We start from the raw sequence: 13,101 nt of genomic DNA, 5'->3' as shown, positions 1-13,101 counted from the left end.
ACCGCTGTCACCAACGCACTCGACGGCAGATTCAAAATATGCGATCGTCCGAAGCTCACCTCGTTGACCACCTCAACGGACTTCCGTGCATAACCCATGGATGTCTTCTGCACGACCGCCTCAACTTTCTGTCTCGACCACCGCCGACGCCATTCTCGTGCTGGCGCGGCGTTGTTCGTGAGAAAATTTCCGTGGATGTTTACCAGAAGAATTATCCGTACGCTGGCTCTCAATGCTCATTTAAAAAACAAGTATAACCTTGTCAAAGCTCATGTGGAAAATATCGCAAATTCCGAAAAAGTCGTCACGTTTTTCGATCAATTCAATTGTGACTTGGTTTGAAAGAGTCTGAGCTATTTAATTAGCAACACATGATTCACGCATATGTCGTGGACAGGTTGTCGCGTCCGGATAAGGCTTGGATTCCATGACTACACCGACCAGTCAGCATTTTGCCACGCATCTTTCCGCTGCTGCGATGAACAAGGGTGAATCGGACGATGTGTCGTGCAGCGCGTCTGCGTCTGCTGCGCCTGTCGCCGCCCCGCGATCGGGAGGCATGTCTGTTCGAGGGACCAATCCTCGCGAAACCCACCACGAAGTCTTTGGTGGTACGTGAAGCATCCATCGAAATGATTGAGCGCCATCTCATTCTCCATGAAACGACGCGTTGTGCGTAGATGGAAACCTGAACACGGTCATGCTCGTGCTTATCCTTGTCCACTTGATGCAGTACTTGATGCGTCCTCCTTGTACATGTTAATCCATGTCGTTACTCCAGCAATATCTAAAAGCACTTGCGGTCGATGATGCTCTCGTGGTATTCTTCCCACTCTTGACGCGTGATTTGAATGTCCTTGAATGTGGGGAGCGACGCAAACATGCTGCCGCCGATCCACGCTGCCATCTTGCGGTGTGTGTTGTACCCTCGCTCCCGTGAATTATAGTCTGGTACGATTCGTATGTCGGACTCGCTCAGCTTGGTCTGCAGCTCCTGATGCAAGCGATGGGCTAGCCCTAACTCAGCCGTTCAACATCACACTCGTCGTGAAGAAGGGAGGACAATACCTGGAATCATGGTCGTACCACCTGCCAGGACGACAGCGGCCCTCAGATCCTTTTGCAAGTCTTTGTCACACATGGAGATGGCTTGACAGGCCAAGTCCGGCAGACTCTTTGCATGTTTGGCAGGGTGGTCGTCCGCAAGTTGATTCGGATGGAAGAGGATATCCGTGGCTTTAGTGCGACAGTCAGGGTGGATCGAGATCACCGTCCCGTCGGGCAGTTCATACGGCTTGGAGCTGTTGTTGCTGCTGTCGTAGTTGTTGGTGCTGCCGCCTGTGCATTGGCTGGTGAACCCCTTTTCCAAATAACTGTGTCATGGACACTGGATCATACCAGGAGGGGTCATGGGGGGAGTGTAGCAGTGACTTTCTTTCAAGTCTGCAAACATCGTGTGCGAAAACGACTTGAGCGCATGGCCATGTCGATTCAGGAGCAGCTCCAAGTGCTTGGTGATGTCGAACCCGCCAATGCCCAAATGGAGCGTCGCGTGGGGCAAGGCATACCTACGACGAGTCATCAGGTGCAGTCACCATCGAGTCCAATTTGAAACACGTGCGCAGCACCTACCCTTCAAAGATCGGTACTGCATGACTTGAACCATGGCCAGCTTCAATGATCAAGCCTCGAGTGCGACCCGACGCAAACAGGGACAACACGCATTGCTGCATGCTGTAGAACGCTGTCGTTTTGAACGACTCGAACATGATCTGCGCCGTCTTTTCCAGCTGCGCCTTGGGAGTTGGCGATGACCAAGTGCACAGGACTGGCATGCTGATCGCTTCTGGGTTCATGCGCATTTCGTGCTCAAACGTATAATCCCATACTTTCTCCATGGCGTCCCAGTCCGTGACGACGCCCCGTTGGATCGGGTCCACAATGTCCAAGTGCTCGCGGACTGCATGGCATTCCTTTCCGACAAAGTATTCTCGATCTGGCTTGACCCCAGCGTTGTGCGATACGAGCCAGTCGGGGTTCCGCACCTGTCCAAAGGACGTTTGGAATGTCCCGCGGGGCATGTCTTCGCCAGAAAAGCCCACTTTGACTAACCCCGATCCATTATCCAACACGATCGCACCCAAGTCGTCCATAGCGTGAACACGCGTTGCACGGTCTTTGGTCTTATGTTTGAATTTGTTTTTGGTTTTGTGCCCTGATTCCGAAAGGTCGCGATCTTTCGATGAGCTAATCAAAGCGCGAGAAAAAACCGACCGTGTACATCACGGAAGTGTGCATCTACCAGGAAACGAGCGATTTCAAGCACACCAAGTGCGCACAAGACACATCGAGTTGACGTCAACCATTCTGCCAAGGAACTATAGAGCTCTGTGGTCGAAGCAACGACATTCGACAGTCTACGTGGCAATGCAATAGGATTAAACGGTGTTGTTCTCGACGTGGGCAACAGTCGATTTCGCAGAGGGGCGTTGGAATCGAAGCAGCATCAATTGATCGCCTTCCTTGAGGGTCGCGCGCCAAGCGCGCACGCCTTCCATTGGGGTGTTATGTACGTGGCTGAGATAGTCGTTCACTTGCACTTGACGTCGACCTGGGATGTCGTTGCCATGGGGACTCACAGTCTCAACCACAGGGAGACCTCGACTTGCATGCCAAGCTAGTGTCAGGCCCAATACAGGCTGCTTGCACCGGTTCCACAACACGTCGATGGAAGCACGTCCTCGTTCAATGCGGTGCTGTTCATGAATTTGTTGTGTTGGTTCACACCAGCTTTCGGTGACACCAACTCTCATGCCGATACTCGAGTCGGCTGTCCAGCGCAACTCGTCCACGTTGCACTCGTCGCCGCTGTCTGTGCTGCTATCGATATCCCCATCGTAGTCATACCAGGACGGTGACACACTCCGTGAATCGGATGACTCGAGGTCGTCGGACGAAGAGTCAAAACTTATGGCGGATGGCGCACGCAGCAACTCGAATCGACGCCGCGCGTACATGCGTCGAGCAATCGATTGGAGGAGAATGCACGCTTCAAGCCGTTTCTGTCGCATCGTGTAAGCCCGCCAAGCACGCACCAAACGTCGCACAGCGACAAGTTGAGTGATCAAGACTTGCACAGGGCGATCGTAATGAGGGATTGCTCGCGGATTCACAACATGCCGACCCAAGTCTTTACCTTGACGTGGCCTAACGAAAGGAGGCATCGTCGGACGTGTGGCTGGAAGCGAGTTTGCGGTATAAGATTTGGTCGTGTCTACAGCTGCATATGGCGATACGTATGGTTCTATCGGCTTTGTTCCCACGACTTGTTTTGGAATTGAAGCAGATCTTGTTGATTCTGCATTGATATCGTAGTTGGCAGTGGTCGTGGTCCCCGAGTGCCGGGGACCACGCGATACCACCATCTCGTTTTTGCCACTCGAAGTAGGATTCTGTTTCGATTCGAGCACAGGTTTGTCAGTACTTCCAGGTGATGTTGTGGGGATATGCCGAGCGGGGAGGGCGTTGGCCATTCGGTGGCTCACCGACATGACTGCGCACGACGTGTGCGAGGCAAGATCCTTGCCAAAAGTCTTGGCTGAGTTGTAGGCGTGGTGCATGATGCGTGATGGTGCCACAGACTGATGGGATGAATCTGTTTGCATAGATCTATCGCTCGCTGCAGAAAACATGATCCTTTTCCTTCGTAGAAGGCACTGCGGCATTTACGCACTTAGCCACTCAGTGGTCGACTTGGTGTCGCAAACTTGACTTTCTCTCAATTTGATGTTGTCCTTCAAGCCAATCAAACATCAGAATTTCGCCGTGACGATGTCGCGTCACAAGTTGCGTCCACTGTGTTGACCCAACATTGCACTTCAACCAGAAGTGCAAACATGCACAATAGTGGCGCCTTCCTTCAAAGGAAAAGCTCAGCAGATAATTCACCATGCAGAAGCGGTGGAAGGCATCTTGATGAGATTGCAAAACGTCTCCGACGGTATGTACATCGTGGTGGTAGGTGACTCGAAAACCTACCTTGGTGGCTCTGGTGAGGAATTTTTTGAAGCCTGTCTTTTGCTAGGAAATTAGATGACGTTTAGTCTGTGTGGTGATTGACCGTGAATCAAATTGATCGGTGAGAAGTGTTTTTCGGTGAGATGTTGGATGATCCGTGAATGCAGTTGACGAAACGGCACAGCAATTCTTGCAAAAATACCCAAAATAGATTTGAATTCAATATATCTGACAATTCTCTTATACAAATATCAAGGGATTTAATTGGAATACTTCTTTTTCGAGGGAGATTCCTTGGAATTCACTAAAGCAGCATTCGAGGAATGGGTCGTGGCATTTTGAAACTTACCATGTTCGCAGCGTCAACCAAGCGTGCGGCGGCTCGCCATGCCGCTCCCTTCGTCTCGAGCTCCCGAGTTTTGATGACGCCGCATACCATGACTACAAGCATGCAGCAAACACGTACAATCTACGGCGGTCTGTACAACATGGCAAAGAAGATGATGCCTCGTATGTCCAAGACGGAGAAAGCCGCGCTCGATAGCGGTACCGTCGGATTTGACCGCGATATTTTCTCGGGATCGCCCAAGCTCTCTGCGCTCGACAAGTACTCGGCAAAGCTCACCCCTGAAGAGCAGTCGTTCTTGGACAACGAAGTGAATGAATTGTGCGAGATGCTGAGCGACTATGACATCTTCCACAAGCAAGATTTGCCGCTCGAAGCGTGGAAGTTCATCAAGGAAAAGGGGTTCCTCGGTATGATCATCCCCAAGCAGTATGGCGGCAAACAGTTCACCGCCCATGGCCACTCCCAAGTCATCACGAAGCTCAACACGCGCAGCACGACCGCCGGTGTCACTGTCTGTGTGCCCAACTCTCTCGGACCTGCTGAACTCTTGCTCCGCTACGGTACTGAAGAACAAAAGAATTACTTCTTGCCAGCGCTGGCCAAGGGCGAGCACCTGCCTTGCTTTGGTCTCACCGGCCCTACCTCCGGGTCAGACGCTGCCAACATGAAGGACACCGGTGTCGTCGAGGTCCAAGACGGCGTCCTCGGCATTCGCGCCACGTTCTCCAAGCGATGTACGATACCTTTTCAATCATGTCCATCTACCTCATTCCATTCTGCCTCGTGGACACATGGAGTTGCAACTTGCACTCACTGATATCTGGATAGACATTACCCTCGCTCCCGTTGCCACATGCGTCGGCCTGGCCATCGATGTCAAGGATCCTGACAACCTGCTTAAGGGCATCGGTCATGAAGGCATCACGGTGGCGCTGCTCGAGCGGGACCACGCCGGCCTTGAAATGGGCCGCCGGCACGACACTCTATCAGTTCCGTTCATGGTACGTCGTTCATTGCATGATTCAAAGTTGACGGAACACTCGTGCAGAATGGACCTGTGACCGGCACGGATGTGTTTATCCCGATGGAAAAGATCATTGGCGGCCAAACGCGAGTCGGATACGGCTGGAACATGCTCATGGATTGCCTGGCAGAAGGCCGTTCGATCTCGCTTCCCGGCGGCGGTGTCGCGGGGGCCAAGGTGTCAGCCGTCGCCGTTGGCGGGTACGCGCGAATTCGCAAGCAATTCAAGGTCCCAGTGGCCACGATGGAAGGTGTCCAAGAACACCTGGCTGCGATCGGCAACCAAGCGTTCATCACGATGGCTGGCCAGTACCTCGTCAACGGCATGCTCAACCAACACGAACAGCCAGCTGTGATTTCCGGCGTATGCAAGCAACAAATCACAGCACGCGGCCGCGACGCGGTCGTCCAGGCCATGGACGTGCTCGGAGGTGCCGGCATTTGCCGCGGCCCAAACAACTTTTTGGCAAACTCGTACATGAGTTTGCCCGTCGCGATCACGGTCGAAGGCGCCAACACCCTCACCCGGTCGCTCATCATTTACGGCCAAGGGCTAACTCGCGCCCACCCGCACTTGTACCCACTCATTCAGTCGCTGCAACATGGCGACGACGTCGCGTCGTTCAAGAAACATGCGAATGCGTTGGTGCTGCACGGTGTCACGAACGCCGTCCACTCGCTCACGCGCTCTGTAACGTACGTCGTGTGTTTGTACCGTCTGCATGGATGGCATGTGATGCGACCGTGGGTCTGATTCCACGGGTCTGCTTCTGATTCCACGATCGAACGGGTGGTTGTCGTGGCCTGTCGTGTTGCACGGCATTGACCAGCGTGCCAACAATTGACGGTGTCATCGTGTTAGGCGGAGTCGATCCAAGGGCGACCTGGTGAGCCACTACGAGTCGCAGCTGAGCCGCCTGGCCGCCAACTTTGCGATCACGACGGACCTGGCGCTCGTGCTGGGGGGCAAGCTCAAGTTTAAAGAAATGATCAGCGGTCGGTTCGCCGACGCGTTGTCGAGCTTGTATTTGGGGTATGCGTCGCTCTGGTTTTACAAGCAGCACCAGGACATGGCCGGCCTCGACGTTGTATTGGATTATGCCATGACAACGCTGTGCTATGACGCTCAAGAAGCGCTCGTCGGGATCGCGTCCAACTTTCCAGTCCCGGGCATGGGACCGGTCATGAAGGGCGTCGCGTTTCCGTTTGGTCGTGCGTATGCCAAGCCCACAGACGCGCAGGTGGCGGCGGTCGCGGAGCTCGTGAGCTCGGACAGCGGGGTGCGGGATCTGTTTTCCACGAGCATGTTTATCTCGAAGGATCCGACGGACCGCGTTGCAAAGATCCACCACACGTTGCCGAAAGCTATCCAGGCAGACAAGATTCTCGCCGCAATTCGAAAGGAAAAGCGCAGCGCGACGGTGGACGAACAAACGCTGATCGACCAAGTCGAGGCGCTGCGAAACGAAATCATCCAAGTTGACGCGTTCTACGGCCTCGGCGCTGAAATCGGCGCCCCCGCCGACTACAAGCGACCTGGCTTTGTTAACAACATCTTGGACAAGAAGAAGCAAAAGACCCCGTCAAGTTAAACTATCGATAAAACCACCATCCCATGCACGAGCAATGGAAGTCTGCCGTGAGGAAGCACCCCTCTCGTACTTGGCATTCCGTCGTGGCAGGGCATGAGTCACTCTCCACCACCTCATTCCACCGACTGGCATTGAATGCGTGTAACATAATACGGAAATGAGCTTGGAGGGGCAGCGAGCTGATCAATTTTAATTATTCGAAGAGATGTCTTCGTCGCCCAAGTTCAGTGGACGAGATGACATGTCTGCCCATGCCGTGGACGACACTCTGGGGTACGCAAAGTTAAACGGGTTGCTCATGCAGCAGGATGGACGGAGATGCCATGACGTGGCGAGCGCAATCGTTTGGGTTGCTCCATGGAGGACCTCGACCGCCGGCAGAGACGAAGACCTCTATGGCGAGGTGGCTTCCGGTGTCGAGTCCCGTGATATATATGTCTACCTTCGTATAGTAAAAACAAGTTCCATTTCGTGGGCTCTATTACTTTGAAGAAGTATTCTCTGGCAGGTGCATGTTGCATCCAGGTCATGCCATTTTCGATGACACTCAAGCGTCGTCGCGCAGTCGTGGCTGCAGCCTTGGTGGGTCATGCAGCTGCCACCGGGTGGGAACCTCTTGAACATAACCAGCTATACGTCGGCGGTGATCTCCACACAACCTCCCAGTCATCGATTCACGGATGCGCCGAGGACTGCCGTGCTTTCCCAAAGTGTGACCGATTCGTCTGGACGCCAAAGGTTGGAGGCACCTGCTACCTCAAAGAAAGCACAACAGTCACTGCACCAGCTCAACACGGCGCGATGGCTGGTCGTTTGACGCCGCCGAGTGATCCAGCGTCGTCGTCGTCCAGAATCGAGGAACATCAAGTTGGACAGTCTCCACTCCCCCACCTAACGTTCTGTACCATGAACCATGCCATGTGGGCTTCCGCGTACCCTACGGAACTCTTCACCGTAAACCTCACGGACGGCAACGCGCTCTTCCGACCGCCCTTGCTGGACTCGAATGATGACAACATCACACCGTTCCATCATGTGGAAACGATCGGCGAATGCGCGCAGATCACGTCGGTCTTTGAAGTCGTCTTCTTCACGTACCTGCCAACGTCCAGGTTGTGCATTCCGCTACAATTCCCTCCATTCTCCAACATGAGCTCGTCGACGACGACAAACACGCTTCACTTGAGACATCCATCCAGCAATGCGACAGAGGCCACCACAGTGACACCGCTCGTGCCGCCATCATTTCTAGCACCATTTCAGCGCGCCACAGGGACCGCTGAGTCAGTCGACGCTTGCAATGTCGCGTGCGCCGTCGACCCTTCCTGCGCTGCCACCACGTGGGGCCGCGGCCAATGCACAATGTACAGTCCAAACGAAGCCCCTGCGCATGTCGACGCCATTGCTGGATGGTTAGCCGCTCCGGCAGCTCCGACAGCAGATCTCGCAACTTCATCCAACGACACAACCACGGCCGAGTTTCGTGCTTCAAGCGTGCACTTCTTCATCCAGGCACACCCAGATGATGCGCTTCTCTTCATGATGGACGATGCTCTGGCGGCGCTCATGGACCCAACTGCCAAGATCGTGTTTGTGTGCATCACAGCAGGGGACGCCGGTCAGGAGGACGGATGGTGGGAGGCGCGCGAAGCGGGGGCTGTCGCGGCGTCAGCGTTCCTTGTCAACACCTTGACCAGTCCTTCCACTCCAGAACACGTCGAGGAAAATATTGCGGAGCGCGATGGATTCCCCGTGCATCATGTGACGGTGGGACCGCGGGTAGTCCACTACTTCCTACGGCTCAGTGAAGCTGGATGGAACGGTCTGGTGATCGACGAAGCGCCCACAACCTCCTCTCACGGCGGTAGCCCCGTCTTGGCTCCATCCAAACCCCACAATCCCGCAACTTCAAACGACTCCAGCCTTGAGGAACCACTGCAACTCAACGATATCCGCGCGATCCTTCGATCAATCATCAAGACTGACGCGTATGGCATTGCTAATGCCAGTGTCGGCTTGCAAGCGTGGCCGCAAACACCTGCCCAAGCGGACGACGAAGCGGATCACGAGCTCCACATTGCGACTGGCAAGTTTGTGGCCGAGCACGTTGTCAACGCCGAGCCCCTTTGGAAAACGTGCATAAACCAGCGCTACTACTTTGGGTACCAACGGTGGCGCCATCCCGAAACGATGCACGAGCCATTTCGGACATACCAGCGCCAGATGTGGATGCACATGAGCAAGGCTGTCGAAGACAGATACCCCGTCGGGTACCCACCATGGCTAGACCATGCGCACACATTGGGCCGGCAGTACGTGGACTTGAACATCGTTAGTACCAAGCCGTGTCATAGCTAGCCCGTGATGCGCGGCACGACATCGAGTGGCAGATGCGAGCGAGCACGATTGTTGTTGAACGCGACGGAACTTGAAAATCGTAATAGACAGTTGAGTTTTGTGACATTAAGACATTTCAATAATGTGACATTGTTGAACCGTTGACACAACAAACTACCGCAGGAGAGTGTCGTTTAGACAGTTGTCTTGGTACCGTCGGGGAGTACGATGCGATGATGCACTTGGCGTGCCGACGTCGGGCAGGGATGCACACGCAATCTGGTCGTCACTGTCGGGGTGGACACAAACCCGCTCAGGTTCGTTGAGCATTTAAGGCGGCGAATGGCAAGCATGTCAATTGCTGCTGGTTGCTGGCTACGACATAGACGACGTATGCTACCTCGGGTTACGGACAAGACCGCTTGAGCGCCGCAAGCGACGAGTCATTTGACCGTCAAAGCCCATCGGATCATGTCGCTCGCCCCGATCCTGACGAAGGACCTGACACTTATGTGCTCTAACCAAGCAGCGTGCCGAGCCGCATTTGCATGACTCATATGATGTCATGACGAGGACTTCAACAACAAAAAACACCCGGATAATATACCATTTATCCGGAAGAGATGCACACAGCAAACAACCATTGAGTTGGTTCGGATGATGGAACCTGGAACCAAGGTAAATCCATGGGGCTTGTGCCGCGCTTAGTTGACGCTGGTAGTACGCGTTGCGCCATGCAACAGACCCGAGCGGGTTGAAGTGGGCTGCGACAATCAAGCTCACGCCAGAAGTCCTAGAGAAGCTCCAAGCGGGGTCGGTGTCAATTCGCTTTGCCGCTGAAAAGACCGACACGAGCGTGCTGCAGGTGAACGGAGAAACGTTCGAGCTGCTGTCATTCCAGGAAGATCGTACAGTTAGCCACTTGTGCACATTGCGACAGGAGCAATGTAATGGTGGCAGAGGGTATGCATTCCACGAGGTTTGTGCTTTTCATCATTGCATTCCTTTGTTTCTGTGGTCCCTTGTTCGTGCATGTAGACTGGTCGCATTGCCAAGAAGCTTCTAGTTCAGCGCATGCTCGATGGAATTGAAAAGGATCGGATCAAAGATCGACATGCCAAGAGCGTCGAGGACTCCAAGGCTCGCAGCTCCATCGTGCTCGAAAACAAACCAACGATCGGCAAGGGCAAAACGCGCACTATGCGCCAAACCGTACTTCTAAATCCATCCCTATCTCTCAAAGCTACATCTACCCCATCTACCTCGATGCGGAAGCGGTGGGTCTTTGGTAAACGCTATCGCATGAACTAAAATCGAGTTGCTATCCAGGCGCCTTCCTTCGGCACTAACACCCGAGTCCTTGGAGTCCATGATGCAGGCTATTGACAAAGACGAGTTGCGACATATTCCACTCCCTCCTGCACCTATTTTCCCTTCCGAAAGCGCATCCTCCACTTCCGTGGACGCGGCAACGGCTTCTTGTGATGGCGCTCCAGGTAATTCTGCGCCTTGCATGAACGCCATTTGTGATAGATGTGATAGTAATTTTTGCACATGTGGGGACTTTGCGAATATTTTATATATATTTGTATTTGGAAAGGTGGCACGACAAAGAAGAAATCAACGAAGAAATCGATAATCGGTTCAACAGCCCCGACACAAAAAAAGCCAACGAAAAAGGAACTCAAGGCTGCTGCCGAAGCTGCGGCGAAACATCTCCAGACCACTGTCGAGGAAGACGAGCCCGCGGTCCATGCTGACAGCGACCGTGACGACCGCAACCTCGAAGAGGAGTCGGCGCTACCATCACCACAAGAATTCGATGTGATCAAGAAACGCTCGTCCACGAACAGCCCGCCGCTGATCCGCGCAAAACGCCGTGTCTTGTCGTCCGCTCTAAATTCGCTGTCGACGTTTACGCCCGACGTGGAAGCGGTGTTCAAGCGCCACATTGCAGTGCCACGTAAGCCAGTGCATGCCGCCTCGACGAGGAAGTCAAGTGGAGGATGGTAGGCACCTTGCAGCCCATTACCTCGGCGGAAGACTTGGTGGGCCGTCAGAAGCAGCACAAAGACCTCTTAGCAGAGTGGACACTGCTGGATAAGGTGGACATCCCCATGGTGGGTACGTCTTATGCGCTTTGGAGTGTAGGCGTATGCTGTGGAGAACGTGTTGCGCCACGGCGAGGCCATCACTGGCACGTATGGTCTCCAAGCGGCGACCAACACTACAGCTGCTCGTCGTCGCGTTGAGGTACATAAGCCTGGACGTTTCAAAGGTGAATTTCGTTGACGCTTGATGGACATCTTGACAGGGAATGTCATTGCTTCGAAAACTGCTGGCGCAGCTGCATGAACAACTAGAGCAGCTCCATGCTGCCATCACAGTATACACAGAGGATGTGGACAAGGCCACGGCCACCACGAGTAATTGCCACCAGGGTTCGTAGGTCCGACACGACCTCTCTGCATGGACTTCCACCTCCAGAAAAGCTTCAACTCTGTATGGTTTGATCGGCACCGCATAATATATGAATGAGAGGAAGGAGTACACGTCTCCCATAGTCTCCTTGGTGCTGTTGCGGGCAAAGGGACTCGCCTCTTCTTGCTTGACAGAGATCCGTCGGCGAGCAGCACTCGATTGTCCATCACACGTCGGCCCAGAATCCAGTCCCAGTATTTCTTTATAGCATTTTTCGAATACAATATTGTCCCATTTCATCATTCTCGTCCCACAGCTCTCGTGCAATTCATGGAAAGACCCAAACGTACAAATTCATCCAGATACAATGCACCATTCGCTCGAAAAATACAACAAATAGTGCAATTCGTGGAAAAACTACTGCAACTTGACTTGCATGTACACATCTCATTTAAAAATCTACATCAACATTGATTTGACATTTTCTCGATATAGAAGGCGCAATTTCGTACAAACTCAACACAAGCTACGGTTCGGGTTGTCTATGGGTGCAGTACAGTGAACTCTGAAAGAAGCCGACATGGTTTCATCCTGAAAATGGATCGAGGCAGAATCAGATCAATATATGTTTAAATTACTTGAATTCGTCCACCCTGAATAGCTTGCTATAACTATAGCAGAATTTCAGCCAGACAATCACAGGTACAGTGCATTATTGTATCGGCACTGGAATTGGTCAAAAGATATAGTATATCCGACTTGGTATACTGTACACTTGGCAGAATTTTTGAACCGGATCATGTTTTGGAGGTGGTCGGCTTTTTCCAGGGTTCACTGTAATAATCGAGTAATTGAGTTTACTGTTAAACTAAGTGGCCTCTTGGGGTCCTTTTGATTATGGGTTCAGCTTCATTTTGGCGCACACAGATTTTTGAATAAAACCCGATTTTGTTCGATTGCAAAAAACCAGGGTCGGCCACCCTTGGTTTAGGTGTATTGCACCATACAAAAATCAAGATATCGATTCGTTCAAAATATGTCTGGCCTAATTTGATCCGAAGTGAGAATCTAAAATAAAGCGTGATTGCGAATTTTGACTGATAATTTAAATCACAATTCAAAGCTGGGCTACATTCTAAACACAAGGCGAAAATTTGTACTCCGGAGTATTACTTGAGTGAAAATGTGCGCCACAAACATAGACGCAAGTACCAAGTTACCATCGCTTGGATTCGCTAGATGGAGCACCCAAGAACTTCAAGGTTCAGCAACGGGGGAATCGGCGCACTTGGGCCAGCGTGTATTTGAGATGCCTAGCATATATTTGTACGATTGGAGGCGTTTCAAATCTAAATCGTACCA

At 52.8% G+C, this 13,101-nt stretch overlaps 6 protein-coding genes across 7 annotated transcripts in view; 3 read left to right on the top strand and 3 right to left on the bottom strand.

Moving 5' to 3' along the window:
• Nucleotides 1-296, bottom strand: part of H310_05168 (hypothetical protein) — a 1,948-nt gene extending 1,652 nt beyond the window's left edge. The window contains exon 1 of the mRNA XM_008869810.1: nucleotides 60-296. The gene's annotated coding sequence lies outside the window, so the exon portion shown is untranslated. The remainder of the gene's footprint in view (nucleotides 1-59) is intronic.
• Nucleotides 297-450: 154 nt separating this feature from the next.
• H310_05167 (hypothetical protein) lies at nucleotides 451-846 on the top strand. The gene is made up of 2 exons (XM_008869809.1): nucleotides 451-611; nucleotides 681-846. Exons 1-2 carry the CDS (start codon nucleotides 479-481, stop codon nucleotides 761-763), a joined length of 216 nt encoding a protein of 71 aa, XP_008868031.1. The 5' UTR covers nucleotides 451-478; the 3' UTR covers nucleotides 764-846.
• Nucleotides 788-2,153, bottom strand: H310_05166 (hypothetical protein; the record flags this gene model as incomplete). Its single annotated transcript, XM_008869808.1, has 4 exons — nucleotides 788-1,017; nucleotides 1,069-1,313; nucleotides 1,389-1,568; nucleotides 1,633-2,153. 4 exons carry the CDS (start codon nucleotides 2,151-2,153, stop codon nucleotides 788-790), a joined length of 1,176 nt encoding a protein of 391 aa, XP_008868030.1.
• Nucleotides 2,154-4,340: 2,187 nt separating this feature from the next.
• H310_05165 (hypothetical protein) lies at nucleotides 4,341-7,203 on the top strand (the record flags this gene model as incomplete). Its single annotated transcript, XM_008869807.1, has 4 exons — nucleotides 4,341-5,100; nucleotides 5,195-5,367; nucleotides 5,415-6,085; nucleotides 6,252-7,203. The coding sequence occupies 4 exons, from the start codon at nucleotides 4,341-4,343 to the stop codon at nucleotides 6,979-6,981; spliced, it is 2,334 nt and encodes a 777-aa protein (XP_008868029.1). The 3' UTR covers nucleotides 6,982-7,203.
• A 324-nt stretch (nucleotides 7,204-7,527) lies between these two features.
• H310_05164 (hypothetical protein) lies at nucleotides 7,528-9,477 on the bottom strand. Its single transcript, XM_008869806.1, has one exon. The coding sequence runs from the start codon at nucleotides 8,435-8,437 to the stop codon at nucleotides 8,072-8,074; it is 366 nt and encodes a 121-aa protein (XP_008868028.1). The 5' UTR covers nucleotides 8,438-9,477; the 3' UTR covers nucleotides 7,528-8,071.
• A 496-nt stretch (nucleotides 9,478-9,973) lies between these two features.
• H310_05163 lies at nucleotides 9,974-11,880 on the top strand (the record flags this gene model as incomplete). 2 transcript variants are annotated; one of them, XM_008869804.1, is made up of 8 exons in its annotated part: nucleotides 9,974-9,996; nucleotides 10,040-10,297; nucleotides 10,357-10,595; nucleotides 10,648-10,814; nucleotides 10,919-11,281; nucleotides 11,332-11,423; nucleotides 11,470-11,571; nucleotides 11,633-11,880. In XM_008869804.1, coding segments are annotated over 8 exons (1,379 nt in total), but the record flags the coding sequence as incomplete, so codon positions are not given. The 2 variants fall into 2 exon arrangements, with proteins under 2 accessions (XP_008868026.1, XP_008868027.1); XM_008869805.1 differs by having other exon boundaries at nucleotides 10,040-10,595.
• Nucleotides 11,881-13,101: the final 1,221 nt, after the last annotated feature.

The sequence above is a fragment of the Aphanomyces invadans genome (genome assembly GCF_000520115.1).
Source record: "Aphanomyces invadans strain NJM9701 unplaced genomic scaffold supercont1.8, whole genome shotgun sequence".
Taxonomy (NCBI): Eukaryota; Oomycota; class Saprolegniomycetes; order Saprolegniales; family Verrucalvaceae; genus Aphanomyces; species Aphanomyces invadans.
The sequence above is the reverse complement of the archived record's forward strand: the minus strand, read 5'-3'. Positions and strand labels throughout refer to the sequence as shown.